The following is a 20564-nucleotide window of genomic DNA, read 5'->3' on the forward strand; positions in this document are numbered from 1 at the left end:
AGTCAACTTAGAACAATGTTAATTCACTGAAACCATTTGCAAAAAATAAAATTTAAGCAACAATTTGCTTAACTGCTTAGAAGTACTAAGTATCACTGCCCACATGCACTACTGATCAAAGAAATGCTCAGACTTAACTTTCTCAGTGTTTACAATAACTGAAAGTACTATCAATTTGCTTCTAGCCTGACTTCACTTTTGGGGTCTGGTCTTCAACTGACTTGAAAAAAAGTGGGGATGCAATCTTATCTTTTACGTTGAAAGGAAGTTAATATCTAGAAAGAGACACATTTCTCTAATATTCATCAGTGGAATGGGGCAGAAAAAGTGGCTTTTAAGGCATAATAATTCCAAGTTTTCAGTGAAGTATTCTTAGTCATTATTGATAAGAACTCATATCCACCTAAATTTTGATTATTGGCAACATTAGTTTGCTTTTAAGAATTCAGAATAAATGGCGAAATAAAATTTGCTTAAAAATATATAGTACACTAAGGATTGTCTGAACACAAGTCAAAGTAATTTCTTTCTTTCTTTCTTTTTAATAAACAGTGTGATGTTACAGACTGCAAAGTTAAAGAAAGGCAGACATTGACAGTTTCTGATGAGCACAAACAGCAAGTGCAGTCACAGGCCAAACTTCTTGCGAGGAACAGCAAGGCCAGGAAAAGGTCTTAAATGTAGTGACACTGATTATTCTATATTCTCAATACAGTAACACATGCATCTTGCTGTGTCAAATACTTTTTGGGCCATCATTAAAGGAATATTTAAAACATTTTTCTTCTAACTAATGAAGTATATCACAGGAATTCAATTCATTGGATGACAAAAAAGAAATAGATTTGCTACAGTTAATGGGGCTAAAAAAGGTGGTTGGAGCTCCTCTTTGAAGCTTCTAGAGTAAACATTTGATGTGTTAGTAGTCTTCTTTTGGCAGTTTTACATTCCCCAAGATATTAACACTGTATATGTTATGTACCAAAGGACAAATCCTTTTAGATTTTATTCAATCCAAACCTTTTAAGTCCAAAGACTGACTCACACTGAATCCATTAAATGCATTTGAAACAGATTCCACAGCCAAAAACATTTCTAGAAATTAGATGAAGGCAAGCTCTCCAACCACTTTTAGGAACATAAATTAAGTCTGATAAGGTTTTTTTTTTTTTTTTTATGAAATTAATAGATAATTATCACATTTGGAAATCCATACTAGAATTAAGGAGCATAATCTTATTAAAGACATTTTAAGAAAATATAAAGAGAAAATATGAACTTTTCTGCTTCTTTGCTAACCAGAAGGATTAACAAAAATAGGAATTACCTAAAAATATACATGGCCTTTAGCATAACCACAAAATTATTGTAGTGACAGATTAAATAAAGTTGTAGTAGATCCAGAGACTTTAATTGGCTTACGAAATGCATTACAACCCCTTGCAGTATTTACCAACATGAGGAATGAAGATTACTGATGATAGTGAAAATCACTTATCTAAGTACACTAAATGTGAATGCACTGATTTCAATTTTTCCTGCACTAAAACTCTTAAATGTAGTTGTGTAAAAATTAAGTCAAAATTCCTTATCTGTCACTTTATGCCAATTAGCATGGTTGGAATATTAACATACCTAAAAACAAACAAAAAGAATGGCGCTGTAGTAATAAAAATGAAGTGCAAAACTTTAATCAAGTGGAACACTCGAATGAAGTAAGTTTATTTAAAGACTATCATCCCAACTTGGGAAACCCTTCACAGACTGTAAACATTTCTGAATTTTATAAACTTAATGTTTACACCCTTTATAAAAGATGCCTCTTGACTAGGGGAATAGCAAGAAGTGTGTACACAAATAGAATAGATGTGTGCGAATATACACACACGAATAATGAAAAGAGAGCAAAACTAATTTAAAATGCTATATGCAAGAACACAGGACCATGAACCTCCTGGTACTATGGGCTTTTCCAAATGGCTGGAGCAATGATGAAATTTTAGTAAAAAAAACTTTTTTTCTTAGTGTCTCCAATGCTTTTAAAAGACAAGGCATGCCAACTCTGACTTTATAAAAGTAAAATACAGTGCTTTGCAAAATTTCTGTAATGTCAGTGTCTCAAGTATTGAATTCTGACTTATCTAATTTTTTCCCCTATTGTCTGGCCCCTTACCACCTAGACTAATCTGAGGTTGAGCTACAACTTGATTTTATCAGGACCATAGATAGTTATCTGGAGCTAAACTCCATCTTTTCAAGGAGTGAAAATATTTTTTTAAGAGAAAAGAAAAAAAAAGAAAAGAAAAGAAAAGAAAAAAGGCTTTCCAGGCCACGGCATGTAAGATACATTTACAATTTTAATGTAATAATTAAAAAATTAAAAAATGGTTTTGTGTTTGTACTTTAAAAAACAGCCCAGCTGTATTATTCTGCCACCAAGAATTATTATCTGAGGATCCTGTCAATGCCAAATTTTACAGACCAGCCCTCACAATCCCATCCTTTTTGAAGAGTTAATTCACTCATGGTATGAACCATATACTCTCACAACTTTCAGCCTTGTCTTTATACAGTGCCCCATCTGAGCAGGATGGATATGAAGAATGTAATTCATCTGAACAACTCCCCCCTGGTTCCACCCTCTCCCTCCACATTCCCCTCTTTTCAAAAACATCTGAATTATGAAAGTTGTTTTTAAATAGTAGAAGCACCACAATGTATTAACTGAAATCTTTAAACTGAAATATTTTAGTGATGTCTTAGGCATCAAAGTACTTTCATAAGGCAGACTTTGACTGTGGGTCCAGCCCACGCCTGCAGTTTGTACAGCTATAGAAACAAGTGGAGCTTATAATATTCAGAAAAAATTAACATGCTGGCTTTAAAAATAATGCTAGAAATTAAATTTCTTCAGAGTTGGCAAGCATGGGCTATTGGTCAGAAGAGGAATTAAATGGATTTATAAAATCATTAAGAAACAAATCCAAGTTTATGAGCTGTGAAATTTCTATGATGTCTTTCAGAGACAGGCTGCTCATAATTTTTTAATAATGCCAAATCACTTAATTTTTGATGGAAAAACAAATACAGATGGACTGTGTTTTACCTTTGTGAAAATTACCAATCATTAAAATAAAATCCAAGAGTGTGTGTACATTCTAATCAAGTCATTTTCCTAATTAATAAAAACTACACTTTACACAAAATATTTTATCAGCAGCTGTTTTCATAAAAAAAAAAAAAAAAACAAACCAATAGTCATCGTTTCACAGTTGAAAAAGTTATACATTAAAATATTTTACAATTCATTATATATTTACCAGGTTCCCATTTCCTAATGGGCTTATAATATAAAGCAGGTTAGAAGGGAAAACCTCAAAGTTGATTACTTTGACACTAAGTTTTACAGAGGACGCTAAGAACCATAAGAAGCTTCAGTTCGATCATAAAATAGACCAAATTCCATTCTTCTTTAAAAAATCCAATTAAAAACATTTTTAAAAAATTCCACAATATGAATAACAGATTTCAAATTAACAGCAGTCTAAAAATCTTCAAAATAAATGTTTTCTATCATTGTGAAAATGGCAAAAAGTTAAAGCATGATATTCAAACAGTTGATTATTTCTTGCTAGAATGTGTTGAAAATTAAGTTTTATTTTCTTTAAACCTACCTTTCTTTTTTCCCCAAAATAATCATTGAAGGAAATATTTCTCAAGTGATCCAATTAAATTTTAGAGCCAATAGTCAGTTAGAACACATGAAATGAGAGGGATGAAGGAACTGACCAACCCATGGGAACTAACCTCTGATACTGAAGTACCTAGAAGTGGCTATGCTCTCACTGCCTTGAAAGAAATCCTAATCACCCCAGTTCAATTTCTGGTTCCTTGTCTTTCAGAGTACTGCCTGTCTCTTCTATTTTTGAGATTGTCTGCTTAAACTCTATTTGGATTTGCTTAAAATTTACTTTGCTTTTAGATCACTTAATCTATGTTCTTTACTGAATTTGTCTATATTGCTTGAAACAGAATTAATTTGGTTGTAATAACTCTTAAAAATAAATGTAAATGATGAAAGAAGCCATGTGGCTTGTGTTTTAATGGGAGAAAGGTTCCAGAAAAAAATCCCAAAACAACAATCAACTATCTGTACTGATGTGAAAAATGCAAAAATTTTATAAATTTTGTGCAAGGAAACTCAAGGCTTTTTTTGGCACTCGGGTAAAACACAGTTCTCTGTTAAATCTTCGGTTTCTACCATCAAAGTTTCAGATTTGTACCATTTCACTGAGTTTTACAATCAACCCCTGATAAAGAAAAGACTGGGATGTTAGCATGTATTAACTGTATACATCTAGAAGACACAAAATGCTATTTATGAAGTTTTAATAAGTTATGAAATCTTCTATGCTGCAAAAGCATCTATCTGGTTTCCCGCTTAAAACAGAGTTTAAATTCTGCTGAACTATTCCAAGACAGTTTACAGAAATGAATTCCCCTAATCTTTCAATTTATTTTTCGTCAGAAATATTATATACATGCTTTAGTGAAGCGTCTAAATCTCCAATAATTATGCCCTTTAAGTGTTCTAAATAGCCAAATATTAGGAGTATTTGCTTTAGAGTCCCTTGTTCACTATTCAAGACTTCTACTATAGGTAACTGATTTCATAAATGAATATTTTTAAGTGATGCTGTTTTACTAGCGTTACACTGTGCACTCTTTATAGAGTTGTATTCCAATAATATGCCTAATCTAGAAAACTGTCAGTAAATTATTGCACTTTTTTTTGGTGTGGCACCTGGACATTTGCTACAGCTATGTTCTAGGACATTAATCATTCGTTTCAAATACTGAGTAAAATATCAGATTCTAGAGTGATAACTAACATTACTCCCTACATCTTGGGTTAATGTTTTTCAAAATGTTTAAGAATGTATGCTGTGCTCAAATGCAATTTTATAAAGTTGGAGAGTGAGCTCTGACCACTTGGAAATGGGATATGATCTTAAAATGGCTTAAGGTTCTACTTTTATTATTGAAATATGGATAAATAGCTTAAAAGGTAAAACGTTTCTGGTTTCTAGTCTCTCATAAAGTATCCATGAGCATACCTCAGGAGAGGAATCGAAGCAATCAGGAAGATAATAAAAATTGTGCTAATTGTGGGAATTAATTTCATAAGCTTGAGCCATTCTCAACTATGAAAGAGGACAGAGAATAGGGGATTATTGTGGAAACAGAAATAAATAAAAAGAAAGAGGATGAAGTCGAATCTATCTTTCTTAAGTAATTACACACTGGTTAATGATGTAAATGGAATTGTGCCTGAGCCTCACTCACAGACCAAGAGAAAAGGTGATCATGCTGCTATGAACAATAAAAAATCTGGGGTGCAAAACAATGCATGACTATGGGACAGATCATGTAAATAAAGAATATATATTAATGATAGTTTCTATAATATAAATAGCCTTTTATAAAAAAAATAATCTTTTTAATAACATTAATACTCACTTCTATTTTCTGGAAAACATGCATGAAAAATGTATTCAGTTCAATTGCAAAAAGAGAAAAAAAATCAATCTAAGGTGAATACTGTACAATTCTAGAGCAAGAATTATTCCTGCTCATTCTTTTTCTGTGATGATTTATTTCTTGTGTGGGAGCCCAGAATTTCCCTGGGAAATAAGAATCAGATCCTTGTAAATACTGTCCAGAAAAAAAAACAAAACAGAACACCTTATATAACAGGTCTCATTTGTGACTGCTTCCAAAACTTTGCAGACAAGACCTCAAATCATCAAAAGGTTTGATTTATTAAAAAGAAAAACTCCTGCTGAAACCTTAAGAGTCCCTTACACCCCAAGCATTTTCTTCATTAAACAAGGAGTTAAAAACCCACTTCAAACTATAGATCGAACAGCCATGAAAAAATAAGAAATTTTCATTCTTTTTCAGTCTTATGTAATTTAACATCAACCTCCAGTTTACTTGGACCTAATGTAATAACAGACTTTGTTGTGTCAATATTTCAAAACAGAACATTTGCAAGACAAAAAAAGAACATAATTCTTTTTCCTTTTCCATCATTTCTATATATTTTTGGGATTTTTTTGTTTTGTTTTGTTTTTTAAAAAAGGATACAAACAATCTTCAAAGTTTACCTTTTTGCACTTAAGGCATAACATGAAACTGCGCATTATTCTAAAGCTCAATTTTGAAATGAACTAGTTTAGTGCTATCAAACCCTGTTTGTGTTTACATTATTTAAATTATATAATATTTTATTCTGTTCTTGCTGTAAATTCTAATGCTGTTCATGGACTGTGCAATTCCTATGCAACCAGTCTTTGCCTGCTGACAGTTAATAACAGTGCAGTGTAGAATCCAAATTGTCAGTTTCTCAGTTATCATCAATTCAGTTCAAAGCATGCTGCTTAATTGTGTGGAAGATCCAATCCATTTTTGTTGTCCAGCCACCATGATGTGCATCATTCATTTGTTTCATGAAATATTCCAAAGCCTCTTGCTCAGTTTTATCTAAGGCTAGTGTCTTTCGAATGTATGCAATATCATCAAAAGATTGTAGTTCTGGCATTCCAGAGCCAAGCATCATTGAGAAAAGATTTATGAAGAGATTGGCATGCTGCCGAATAGCTAGATAAGCCTTGTAACACATCTCCTGAAACCTATAAGCAGTAAGAACAGTTTCATCAGTATGGAGCAAATGGCATTAATACCTTCAGGTCTCTGCTCAAATATCACATCATTGAGAAGTCTTCTTTGGCAAACCTATAAGAAATAGCATCCCTCTCCCTCCCTTGCCAACACTTTGCCACTAGAATGTAAACTCCATGAGGGTAAGAACTTTGTTGACTGCTTTATCACCAGCACCTAGAAAAACACTTGGCACATTAGGGTTTTAATAAGCACTTGTTAAACATAAGAACTAGGACATACCGAAGGCCCATAGCTTTTAGGCTAGGGTCAGGACTGAAGTGTAGATAAAAGAAGGTTTTAGAAAAGATGCGTTTGTACTTTAAGGTCTAAGACAGACTTATACCATAAGATGGTAAAAATAATTATGAATAAACAGGGCATTTATAATTGACTAATTTTCCTCAAATTGACTAAAAAATGTTGAAACTCTGTACATTATTTGCCAATATAGAGAAGGGGGAGTCCAATTATTTAATTAGCAGTAAATAACAACTTTTAATGTCTTAGGAAGTTAAGGATCAAAACTTCCTTTTTAGGCCTTAACTCAATAAATTAAATAGGTTTCTCTTTCCATTTTCCTTTACAGTATTAAATAAATAAAAGATAAATTATAAAAAATAAAACCTTAAAATATTAAGTTAATGCTAAAACAGTAATACAACAGCTATTATTTTAAATTGTGTGTAAAATACCAATTGTTTCTGATAGAGTAGCAAGAATTCTGTATTTTGTGCTTTTGATTTCTTGAGCTTACCTCTCAAATTCTCTTGTCTTTGTGCATTCTTGGGCTCCTTTACTAATCACTATTAAGAAATCTTGTGTCAAAACAAATGGCACACGTTCTCTTTTATAACCAAATTTTTTCTTCTTGTGATCCAAAAAGTGTCCAAAATCTATATGAAACAGCTTTAAAAAAAGTAAGAAATTATGTTATAGCTTTGACACATGCAGAAATACAATATCTTAAATTGATAAATTTAGTTTAAGAATACCAAAACATTTTAAAGAGAGAAAGTTATTATTACTTGTCCGTCATCTTTGACCATGATGTTACTATTGTGACGATCTCCAATTCCCAAAATGAAGGTGGCAACGCAATATCCAGCGCATGAACGTGTAAACAAATCAATGGCTGCATCATATCTACAAAAAAACAAACACCTTGTGAGTAGTGTGTAAATACAGAATGATTCAGGCCAAAACGGAAAAAGATGGTTGCAGTTTCTACTTAAAGAATGACAGCAATCACTGGCATTAGGAGAAGGAAATAATTATGTCCAAAGATCTGCAGCACTTGAAGATTTTGAAGTTTTCAAGAATTTCTAATGAAATTTCTAGATGTTCTCTGACCAAACTATAACTCTTATTATAGTGAAAAAAAAATACTTTCCAAGTCATTATAATTAAAATTTTCTTATTACTTGATGAATTATAAGTAAAATTTTCAATGTACAATGTTTTTTCTTTAACGAATAAAAAGTAATAAGAACAAACATTTTAGATACATAAGTAGAATGTGCAGGACTTTACCGTATTATAAGCGATGTTGCTATTTAAACACAATAACCTCAGCCATCTCAAAGATCAAAATACTTTTTTCCAAAGTAAGTACAATTATTTTCTTCTGTCTAACTCAGAGAAATATATACAAACACTATAAGACTTGTCTTAACAAACACTGAGATTAACAGAAGACTGAAATAATAAACCCACATTTCTCCTTTGTTCTTGTCTTTGAGCCACTGATGTAGCGTGTGGCTGTTGAACTGCAGGGCGCCTTTTAGGCCACCTTTGCACTGAATTTGCATGATAGTGTGAGAACTTCTAACCACCTCAATCAGTCCCACACAGTCACCAATTGACAGACAACCATAAGGTAACATCCTGTAAAAGAAGCAAGATGTTTACAATTAGATGGTGGAATTTTGAAATAGCAAACATTTTAATAATTAATACATGTATATTCTGCTTGTAAATTTGTCATGCATGATCTTTATGGCCTTAACCTAATTTTAATTTTGTTATTATAGTGGGACAAAAATATTCCTAAAAAATCTTCAAAATTATTGGCTATCACTTATTATAACCTTCAATTGGGAAGGTGTTTAATTGTGTATCAAAAATCATTATTAAGTAAATCATTGCCACAACTTGCATTTTATAAGCATTTATGACCTAAAAAATGTGGATAAATTTCAAGATGTTTAACTGACACCTATGTAATACTTTAGGGCAGCAGTTCTTAAAATTTTGGTCTTGGGATTTCTTTATACTCTTAAAAATTGTTGAAGACCTCAAACACCTTTTCTTTATGTGGGTTACATCTATTGATATTAGAAATTAAAATGTAGACAGTAAAAAATTAATTCATTTAAAAATAATAATTACTTTACTATAAATAACATCGTTTACGAAACAAAACACCTATATTTTCCAAAACAAAAAACTTTCAGTGAGAAGAGTGGCACTGTTCCACATTTTTTCATGTTTCTTTAATATCTGGTGCAACAGTACTCAGCTGGATTCTCATACATGCTTCTGTATTCAATCTAATGTGATGTTTTTTAAATTGAAATACATAAAGAAAATCTGTCCTTGCACAGATATATAGTTGGTAAAGGGCAGAGTATTTTAATAGGCTTTTTGGATAATTAAAGATAGTTTTCTGTGATACCATTCCAAAACTTGACAAGTAAGAGCTTCTCAAAGATAAGCTGCAATAGAGAATCTGAAACTATATCAATAAACTTCAGACTCTGTTGCATTAAATCCACTGGTCTATCTTGCCTTTGAATGCATCTTTTACCCTTATGTGACTTTGTAATATGCTGCATTAGTCATGTGCAAAATATTAGTTCACTGAGTTATGCAGATCTTCCAAATGTTGATACTTTTCATTGTATCATATTAAAAAATCACAATTGTTACTCTTACACTGATCTCATCAGAAAAGTCTTTAAGTTTGGGGAAGCTGTTATGCTCACAGTGGTGGATTCAAGCTTTTCAAAATTTTAATGTGCTCATGTTTTATCATTGGCAACAATATTATATAATAGTTCTCCTTGAAGACACAGGCTCACATAGTTCATTAAAAAAAAAAAAAAAGTCTGCCAAATACCCACGTATTATGCCAAATAGCCATAATTTGTCAGTTATTATTTCAGTAAAAATAGTGCTCCATGAAAAAAGCAGCTAGTCTAGCTCACAAGTCAAATCTCACAAATGCTTGTCCTTGATACAACCATCATACTTTGGTACACGGAAGAAGTACTTCTTGGGTACTTCCCATTTCATTACATAGAATATTAAAAAGACATGCTGTCAGGGTGAAGTGACAATAACATAAAGCACCTAACTTCCTAACTGGCATGTAACTACTTAAAAGTAAGATTTTCCTTGCTGTCATAAACTAACGTCCATTCTTTTTACCGTTCCTTTCCTTAGGCTGGTAATAGTCTACACTTATTTTCATTTTTCACTTAATTCTTTGTAGCCTAGCTTCCATGCCTACCACTCTACTGCATTAAATTCTTCTTAAACTTAACCATGCCATGTCCAAGGATTTTTTTCATAGTCCTTATGCTTTTAAACCCCTGAAGCATCTGACAATACAGGCACTGTGTTTGCAAATGTCTCGCCTCTTTTTAAGTTCTGTGAATCTGGTACTACTCCTTCTTTGACCATTTCTTTTACAGAATTTTTTCCTCTCATTGCTCTGGTAAATACAGGAATTTCTTAAGATTGTACCTGGCTCATTCTCTCTTATTTATTTATTTGTTTATTTATTATTAGAGAAGTGGGTTTACAAAACAACCATTACTAAAATACAGATTCCCAAATACCACCCCACCACCAACACCTTGCACTGGTGTGGAACATCTGTTACAATTTATGATAGCACATTTTTATAATTGTACTATTAATTAAAGTCCATGGTTTAACTTAGGGTTCACTGTTTGTATAGTATAGTTTCATGAATTTTTTTAAAAAATTTTATTCTGTTACCATATATACCACCTAACAGTGCCTTTTTAAATTATATTCAGATATAGATTTCAGTGCTGCTAATTGTGTTAACAATGTTGTGTTACTATCATCACCATCCATGACTCATTTTCTCTTATTTTAAGTTTTTATTTTATTACAATTGAACATACTTATAGTTTAAGGAGTCAAATGGTCCTATAACCTTACTACAAAAGAACCAGGCAGAATTTTAATAAAGCTGCTAAATCTAAGTTTTTCCAAGGATAAATGAAAATGCTGCTGCAATTTTACTTACATTTACTTTTTCATTTAAAATTAAAATATACTTAGGTAAATTATTTCACTTAATTTACTTATATTAAAGGAAAAATATTTAGAAAATATTCTAACAATGAAGCTTCCCTAATATTTTCAATGACCTCACTTAACTTTAGATGCCTTTTTGCACAGAAGTCACTAATTTACAGTTAAATAATGTAACTGTTAGGGCAATGTAGTTAAACCCTTTTCTATCCTCTTCCTAGTTCTGACTTCTCTTTTGTACTGCATTCACCTGGGGGTGGGGGGTGGGCGTGCAAATAGTGGCATGTGAATTTCTCAAAACACAGGAAATCATATGAGAAAAAAAAATGGAAACTTGATTTGTATAACATTATCTTTGGAAAGCAGCTAGGAGTAAGCAACAAATCAGGAGTTAAGAATTTGAAGTCAGTGACTGACTTCAAGGCACAAAATTGAACTGTCCATATTTTCTTATTTGCAATAAAAGGCTACTATAATTTGTCATCAATACATTTTTACATACTAGCTACTCTTAACCTATAATAGGCCTACAAATAAGCCCTTTTCTGGAATTACTTGCTATTTCTACCTAATCTACCCTGTTGCTACCAAATAAGCCCTTTTCTGGAATTACTTGCTATTTCTACCTAATCTACCCTGTTGCTACAGCTAGAGTTGAATCCAATGCCCACTTACAGACCAAAGCACTTTTAGAGAGGGTGGTCTTTGCCTGAATAACTCTGGATTTTCAGAAACAGGTCAGAAAAGGAAAAACTATTAGACAAAATAATGACTAGCAGAAGATGAAATGTGACAGGCAATCTTAATACTGCTAACTGTGGAAGGCTGGGCAGAAACCAACAGACAGGTAAAAACTTTAAGATTAGTCAGTTTCATAAATTTTGCTGGAAAATTTATTCAAGATTAGAGGATTTATCAAGTGTTAGAATTAGAAAATTATTATTATGAAAGAAACTTTCTTATAAACTCAACTTCTGAATGTAAAACAGGGGCCTTTTGTATCTCCTGTCCTGTTCCTAATGATGACATTCCAAAGGCAGTTGCAGAGTATTTACAAGCTTATTAGAGCTCTTCTTATCTAACTGGATCTTATTAGCTATTCTAAACCAAGTAAGAGGAGGACAAATGGAAATGCTATAGGGTAACCAACTATTGTTAATTATTACTGCATACATTTCTTTATAGATATATGCCTCTATAATTAATTAGGATTCATTTAGAGTTTACTTTTTCAATATAAGTTAACTTTCAACATACGTGTTGCCTTACTGTTACTTACCGAAGATCCAGACCTTGATTTTGCCAGATATTTTCCATAATGCGAATAATTTGAAGTGTTAGCATATCTTGCCGTAAATCTGAAATTCAAATATTATGTATCACTTACTCAGTGCCATAAATGCAAATTAGGGTATCATGCCATCACAATGTTTTCATATGGAAAATAAACAGTTATATTTACTCTTTAAAGTAATCTATGGAAGCAATATTCTGAGTCATAAACCGATTTCTAAAGTATTGGCATAAATATATCTACATAAGAGTATAGGATAAGCTAGCATGCATTTCACAAAAATAAAAATATTTCAGGTACTTATTTATCTGAATCCTTAAATTAGAATATATGTTTATATTAAAATAATTGAATTAACAGAATTCACTGCTGAAATGTCATTTCCCAAGGGAAACTATCCATGATTCTTTTCCTGCAATAGCCCATTCTCCAAACAAGTTAGGACCTTCTTTTATGTTGTTCCTTAGCAGACTATACTTTTCTTTTGTTCCATGGTTGTAATTTAAATTTTGTAATTTTTGTTTAATGTATCTTCTTCCCTTGCTAAACAGTAAACTCCAAGAGTTTAGTTTAGTTTACTGCTACAACCCAAGGGCCTACCACCTAGAATATTTATAAAATTGAATGGATGCTCATACAACTAAGCAAATGACAGTCAGAAACTGATTTCAGGCTTTCTGATTCTGAAGCTAGAACTTCTTTTCTTTACATTTCAAATAATTGCACATACATATTGTAAAGATTCGAACATCTGCTTAATATTACATATTTATCTCACATCTACTCCTTAAATGACTTCCAATAGTCTTCATGATTCATAAATACCCTATGTACAAAAAGATAGCTAAATTCATGCATCATAAGTTCAATAATACTCTTCCTTACCATCTCCGTTTTTAAAGATGATCTCATTGTTCTGAAACAGTAACTCTGACATGATGTCTGGGTTCTCCCAATTCAACCACAGTGGCCTTTTTGCAGAGGACATAATTCGGCACTCTTCAAGCCTTTAAAATAGTTCAAAAACTTTGTTATTCCGTATTGTCTTCAAATTTATTTTAAAATAACATATATAATATTGATCTTTGATGGGACAAAAAATTTAAAACATTTAAATTTTCATTTATGTATTAATTTCTAAGGGAGTATAAAGAAAAAATATTAAACTTAAAAAATTTTCATATAATAACATATGAATTTTCACCAAATGTAAGGACATATCATTAGTTTTACAGCTTTTACATTCCATTACTTATCCTATGATACCAGAAATTCTGGCCACAGAAATAACAAATGCTATTATTAGACTAGTAAAAACTCTGAATAAATACCATTCTGAGCTTGAGACAATTTTCCTATTCCTATTTTGCAGGGTGGGAGAATGGGAGAGGGAAACATATGTAAATGAATATTCTAATTATAATGGACAATTTGACTCTTAAGATTTTATTTAGAAAGGGTACTCATTTAAATATTTTAATAAAAATTTCAATGGAGTACCTTACCTGAGATTTCCTAGCTGATGAGCAGGGTTTAGCGGAGATAGAAAGCCTTGAAGAGCATCCATGAAATCTGGTCGCCTCATTTGCTCAACTAGAAACTTCATCTGTACCTGATAAATAAGTACACCCAAGATTAAAAATTGATATCATAAAACAGAACTAATTGCTAATCTCTCTTATATATTGAAACCTCAGTATTGGGTATACTTTGAATCCATATACTGGAATGGCTGCATTCAAATTAGAAAGATGCTATAACACAGAGCAGCATAACTCAGTGAGAGAGGCAGAGTGGTAGCACATTGTACATGTTCCTGTGACAAGAACTCTGCATGCTGACAGAGGCATTGTTTTGGTTCTCAAGCAGGGGTTGGTCAACTACAGGTTGCAGGTCAGCATCCAGTTTTTGCAAATCAAGTTGTTCTGGAATACAGCCGCCCATTAATTAATGTATTGTCTATGGCTGCTTTTTGCCCTACAGCAGCAGAGCTGAAAGTTACCAGACAGCATGGCCTACAAAGTCTAAAATCTTTACTATCTGACCCTTTACAACGAAGTTTGCTGACCTTTGCTCTAGAGGAAAAACTAAGGAGAAATCATGTTATCCTACTTACTTTTAGGCTTCTCAAAAAACATCACATTTTCTATCTGTTGTTTGGAAAAGATCTAATGAGGTTAAAAGAAACTGGTGGGGAAAGGACTTGTAAAAACCTTTGTTACTCTGAGTCTCACACGGTACTCAGGTTCTAGTAAGTAGAAATAAATAAACATTCATTTTTAGCAATTTAAACCAGAGCCTAAACTGTTGAATTGCCATACAATAACTGGCATTCTAAGAACCCTCCAGCTATAGAAAATACAAAATGTGTGTGGTGAAAAAAATAGAAGTTCAGAGCTAGGAATTCACAATCAGTTCATTTTCATGCTGGAATTTTAGTAACAAAAGTTTTTTTTTCTTAGTATACGTAAGTAAAGAGCTAGAAAATCTATCACCACTGACAGCTCTTGCTCATGTAAAGGCATATCTTTTTCTATCACTGTCAACCACAATGTTAGCACAGTGCTTCCTACACTTCATCACTCGTTGTTATGATAAAGCACAAAACCAGTCAAAGTAACTGCTTTTGTTCTTATGTCTGCAATTTTAGTTCCCTATCACATCCTCATTTAAGCCAGTGGTGATCTGAGTAATGAACTTCATGTTCCTAATTAATCTATAGTATCATAGCCAATTTGTGATATGAAAACTCCAACTTAGAAGAAATGCCTATTATCTTTAGTTTCTTTTTTCTTAGCTCAGTTATAATAAAATTTCTTCTTTCAAGGCAGTCTAGTCCCCTCTTGTCCATTAATTCCAGTGTCATTACAATTATTTTCTAATAAAAACCAATATTTGAACGTAAATCTGCCAATAAAACCAACTCAGTAACACACTGTATGACATTTAGATTGATACAGTAACTTTCTTTTAAAGTTTTTTTTTTTTTTTCCCAAGTAGCATTAATGACAATGATGGAAAAATTCATTCAGTACTGCTAATTTATGTTCTCTTGCCTTTCGGGATTCACTAATGAACTGGACTTTTTTCCTCTCTTTTCACTAGAAGTGAGGAAAAAAATCGATTAGTGAGACTGGACAATTTAAACTGCTTATATTAATAATGTTTACTTCATAAACTCTGCAACTGAACTCTCACTTTTTACTGTAGGATGTGGTAAATTCAATTGAATGAAGGATAGGGAGTAGGAAAAGGTCATGAAAAGTCATATGCATTATATTTCATACTCCTCTGTTATACTAAGCTTGCAGATCTTAGACTGCATATGAACAGTGTGTGTAATATATTAACTGTGTGACTATGAGTCCATTTTGAACTTAGAAATGTAAAAACTAATTTCTTTTCATTTATTTTCAGGGTTATTACTAAGAGACAATAAGTGACATAGTCTAAGGAAAGAATCATTTCTAAAACTATGGCTATATAAGTTAGAAAGGAAGGGAAAGAAGAAGGTACTAACATTTATTGGGCACTGCCACGTTCTAGTGTCTACAATAGGTATTTCACATATCTCATGTTATTTAATTCTTACAACAATCCTGTGAAAAAGGTATTATTCTCATTTTACAGATGACGAAAATGAATCTCAAGATGTGTCTAACATTGCATAGCTCAGAGATGGTGGAATTTGAATTCAAATCCCAATCTGCTTGATACATGCACTGAGCACCCAAAGAAAGCTGCTCGACTGCAATGAAAAGAGTCTCAGAAACAAACTAGAGTCACATACCTTTTGTGTTTCATCTTTCTTCTCTTGTTTGAGAATGTCAGTTAAGTTGATGAGTTTTTCCATAGCTTCCACTTGCCTATTCAGATGCTTCAAATACATCCCACATGCCCGACAATAGGACTCCAAAAGCAGGCCAAACCTCTGACTAACTGTTTTATTGTGCATCTCAGATCTAAAACAACAGTGCGAGATTAAGAAAAAATATATATATATAAATGGTCTTAATGAGTATACAGATAATCTTTTCTTAAGAAGATAAAAAATTTATTTTCTAAATGCAATAAGTGTTACCATCATATTAACAATAAAATAATTTGAAATAACATATAGAAGCAAAACAATCAAGATTTTCAGGTAGTGCCTAGAAATGTAAATTTAACATACAACTAGTTTTCATGTTTATTTCCATTACTTTTCATTCACTAATCTCATGACATATAAACATGAAAAAAGGAAATGTGGCAAAAAATTAAAATGAAGAGGGAGGGAGCAAGGAGCTTTTGACTCTTTTTTTTTTTGACTCTTTTGGCTCATTTTTTTCTATACTGCCTCTAAATTTAAGTTATTTAAAATCCAGTTTCTAGGTTCCATTTTTTATTTATTTTGATGTTTTCAAAATCATATTAGCCACACATTTTTTCTAAAGTTAGGAAATTTAGAAATATTTAGAAAAAAATTTTAAATTTTCTAAATTTAGAAAACAAAATGTGTGGTTTATGACCTTGAAAATTAAGCACTAGATTTGTCAGAGGCTACAAAATAATTTTATTGTCAGTTTGTTTTCTAGTAAGAGACGTGAAATTTTGTTGTCATTGTATCCCAAGGTAATCCCCCAAAATCCCAAGTAAGATTTTTTTTCTTTATTTTGGGATATTTTAATTCACACACGCACTGAAATCTGCAACAGTAATGTGGACATAGCAAATTTTACTTTGCTTAGAAATCAAAATCTTTAAAAATATTTCATCTCTCATTCATGTATAAAATTCAATTTTAAATTTTTCTGGCTTATTTAACTTTCAAAGAGAAAATCTTAGGAGAATTTCATCACTGGTACAATATACTTTCAGTAGGGAAAACTCTTCCAGATAAACAAGTATCAAAAATACATAAGTAATACATATTTATATATCTACTAGAAAAGCAAGTAATAAACAATTACAGAATTTAATGGGAAAGTAATTCGACATACTTTAAATTTATTTTGACTTACTTTAAATGCCAAAAGAAAAAGTGACCAATCCTTTGGTTAGTCAATGCTTTCTTGAGTAAAAACCTCACAAGCAGGTTATCCAAATACTGTTCATATTTTAGGACCTAAGCAATTAAAAAAACAAACAAACAATATGAATCAGGGGCAGTTTCTGCATGGCTATAAAGACATTTTTCAGAAAGAAAGTAAATACAACTGATTATAAAAGTGATTTTTTTTTTCCCCTAAAGAACAGAATCAGTTAATTCAGTGGGTTTTGAAAGCAGCATTGGTTTAAAAATAAAATATTACTTTCTATTTTACATTATTTTACCTGTACTAGCTGAATTAGGTACTGAGAAAGTTTGTCATCTGTTAAATATTTTTCCAAGCATCGAACAGCAAAACCTCGAACCATAGGATCTGGGTAATTACAGTCCAGAAGCTCCATAGCTTGTTCAGGTTTGATTGGAGGCCAATCTTTTACCAAGCAGTACATCTGTGTATGAGAAACACAATAAACCAATTTTAAAAAGCAAAGATAGTACAAATGAATCCTATAAAACACTGCCTTAACTTTTATTTTAAAGTACATTTAGATGAAAAACACCCTTATGAATACAGTGCCAAAATTTTTCAGTCCTAAATAATTTTATCTGTGGAAGCGGTGTGAATAGTATTTTTCTCCATTATATTTCCATTTTTAACTCATTTAAAACATAGTCTATTGCATCTCTTATGTTGAAGACTTTCTGAGAGAAAACAATTAGAGTGATATATAAATTTTGCACAACAGTTATTCTGTAATCTCAGGCACACATTTACCTGGGCTACTTCATCTTTAGAATTCCATTTAACCGACAGAAGCAATTTGGGTAGAATTTCAGGAATAGTTACACAATAGTGTCTGTGTGGGAAAGACAAACAAAATAAAAAGCATTCTTGTATGTTATTCAATCAGCCTAATTGTCTAACTCCTTAATTGTGCATTCTTTAACAAGATCCAAACACTTGTAAAACTTCTTACCATTACTAGCCTTCTTTAAATATTAAAAGAAACCACTTTCTAATATTACAGTGATGAGTACATGTACATATATACTTAGACGAGTTATAATGGCAAGGAAGACAAAATGAAAATCCAAAGGGAAGACACATACTTAGGAAAAATTTAGTTGCTTTTGATAGTTCATAAAAATTATGAATATACTTTATAACACTCTTTATGGTCCCTGGACAAAATTTATGTTTTTAACAGACTATCTGCAGAAATGTACTGCAAATTAAATATACCAGTGTACACTTACCAAGTAGCAGGTTAGTTTCCTCATAAGTGAAAATAAGGCATTACATTGTTACTTTGAGGAAGTATAAGAAAAAAAGAAAAATGGAAGAGAACGCTTAAAAATTGCAATATCTAGATTGACTAAATCACAATTAAACTGATCCATTACTATAGGGTATTAGATCTTGAATTTTTTTTTTTTAAAGTAAATCCTAAAATAGTCTTATTAGGGGTTTAGAATGGAAAAAAAAAAAAAAAGCCTTCAAGGTGCAATGTAAGTACCAATGCAGCATGATTTTCTAGAAATATTGATCTACATCTATAGTTTTAAAATAGGATAATGTTTATAAAAAAATAATGTTTTATTTACTTGATTAGGTCTGGTAGAAACATGGCAAAATCAGTACTTTCTTCCGTAATAGGAGAAAGAAACAGAGGCTCCCCATCTTAACACTTACCTGTGGCTCCACAGAAAATCCTTCTCTTGTTCAGTGATTTCAGATAGAGGATCTCGTGTACAAATTGCTCGGAGCTGTTCTTTGTCATTTTCTCTTAATTCATTGTCTCTAGCTAGTCTGTTACTCTGTAAAATAAAGTAATAGCTTATATGGTATTTCTTTGCCATATTTCCCCCCCTGGATTTATGAGTGATCTATGAAAAAGCAAATTAATTTTCAATAAACTTTACACTGCTCATTAGTTGTTGTACATCAGTTTATTCTCATTGCAGGACTTTATTTTTAGGGATATGGTAGAACGAAATTAAGACAGCATTTGTGGAAACAAATCCAACAACTATGGTCTTAGTTAACATTATCACCAACCACAGTTATAAGAGTAACTGCCAAGGTTAGTCAGGGAAAAGACCAAACTAGGATACTAGGAAAAAGCAGTGAACAAGTTACTTCTTTCTCTTCCTGATAAGGTCCTTTGCAATTATCCTATTAACTAATCTGCTACTGTTTCTGAAATGAGAGAGTAAGAAACAATAACATAATAAAATGAAAAAGTAAACCCTTTCACATTCATTGCCTAAATACATCCTTACAATTGCTTTAAGGCTTTCACATTTAAAAAGTAAAAATAAGTGAAGAAAAAGGGGGAAGAAACACCTGGTTAAAACATTGTACACTGAATATTAGGAAACTAAACAGAAAACACCGTAACTTTTTATATAATTCCAAGTAATATATTTATTCACTTTAAATATAGATAATAAATAGTTATGAATGCATATTAATATAGAATGCAAAATAACTATACATCCCTTAGAATAGGTTACACGTTTCTAATGGCTAAAAATGAAATCGGACTGCCATATCTCCTACTATTTGACTTCATACATTGTCAATTATCTACGAGCATGAAGAAATATTACTGGCTCATATTTATTCAACAAGTGCTTATTAAACACGTACTGTATACCTTGACCTGTCACAAAATAGTAAAAGATCCTACACTAAAAGAACCTCCATTCAGGTGGGAAAGAAAATAAATAAGAAAAATATCAGATAGTTAAGATAAGCACTCTGGGTGATGTGACAGCAAATGACTGAGGTGCTACTTTAGATTGGATGTTTGGAAATGGTCTCTGAGAAGGTAATACTTAATTTGCAGTCCAAATGACAAGAAGGATTGGTTATCCACCCTAGGATCAGGGAAAAGACTATTACAGAATGGCAGAAAAGACTGCAAGGGCCCTGAAGAGAAAATAAATTTATTGTGAAAGAGGAACAGGAAGAAGGCCAGTGAGAACGAAGCCCAAACAGGCAAGGGAGAAGGGTGAAAGGAGTTTGTGTTTGAAGTTTGTAAAATCTGTAAGTCATGGTAAAAAGTTTGGATTTTATTTTTAGTGAAAGCTATTTAAAGATGAATACCTTGATTTGATATTTGTCTTATAAAGATTATCCTGGCTGCTCTGTTAAAGGAAGGAGACCAGTTAGGAAGCTATTACCATAGTTCAAGCAAGAGATAATATATATTTAAC

General features: G+C 31.9%; 2 protein-coding genes across 8 annotated transcripts in view; one reads left to right on the plus strand and one right to left on the minus strand.

Annotated features, from left to right (window-relative positions):
- Positions 1-16592, plus strand: part of KCNMB3 (potassium calcium-activated channel subfamily M regulatory beta subunit 3) — a 40904-nt gene extending 24312 nt beyond the window's left edge. Inside the window, exon 5 of one of the 2 annotated variants that reach the window (XM_037840219.1) lies at positions 15941-16592. In XM_037840219.1, coding sequence (XP_037696147.1) covers positions 15941-16024 — 84 coding nt within the window. In that variant the 3' untranslated portion in view covers positions 16025-16592. Of the gene's footprint in view, positions 1-552; positions 4268-15940 lie in introns of those variants that run through there. The other variant, XM_037840225.1, reaches the window with a different exon arrangement.
- PIK3CA (phosphatidylinositol-4,5-bisphosphate 3-kinase catalytic subunit alpha) overlaps positions 1160-20564 on the minus strand; it is an 89658-nt gene continuing 70253 nt past the window's right edge. For 5 of the 6 annotated variants that reach the window (XM_037840147.1, XM_037840159.1, XM_037840165.1 and 2 more), the window contains 12 exons: positions 19036-19160; positions 18118-18199; positions 17627-17791; positions 17314-17417; positions 16101-16272; positions 13816-13922; positions 13196-13317; positions 12296-12374; positions 8440-8610; positions 7752-7869; positions 7481-7632; positions 6425-6695 (listed from right to left, as the gene is read on the minus strand). In XM_037840147.1, the coding sequence (XP_037696075.1) occupies positions 6425-6695; positions 7481-7632; positions 7752-7869; positions 8440-8610; positions 12296-12374; positions 13196-13317; positions 13816-13922; positions 16101-16272; positions 17314-17417; positions 17627-17791; positions 18118-18199; positions 19036-19160 (1668 nt within the window). Of the gene's footprint in view, positions 6696-7480; positions 7633-7751; positions 7870-8439; positions 8611-12295; positions 12375-13195; positions 13318-13815; positions 13923-16100; positions 16273-17313; positions 17418-17626; positions 17792-18117; positions 18200-19035; positions 19161-20564 lie in introns of all 6 variants that reach the window. The other variant, XM_037840179.1, reaches the window with a different exon arrangement.

This window comes from Choloepus didactylus, chromosome 1 (assembly GCF_015220235.1).
Source record: "Choloepus didactylus isolate mChoDid1 chromosome 1, mChoDid1.pri, whole genome shotgun sequence".
NCBI classification, from domain to species: domain Eukaryota; kingdom Metazoa; phylum Chordata; class Mammalia; order Pilosa; family Megalonychidae; genus Choloepus; species Choloepus didactylus.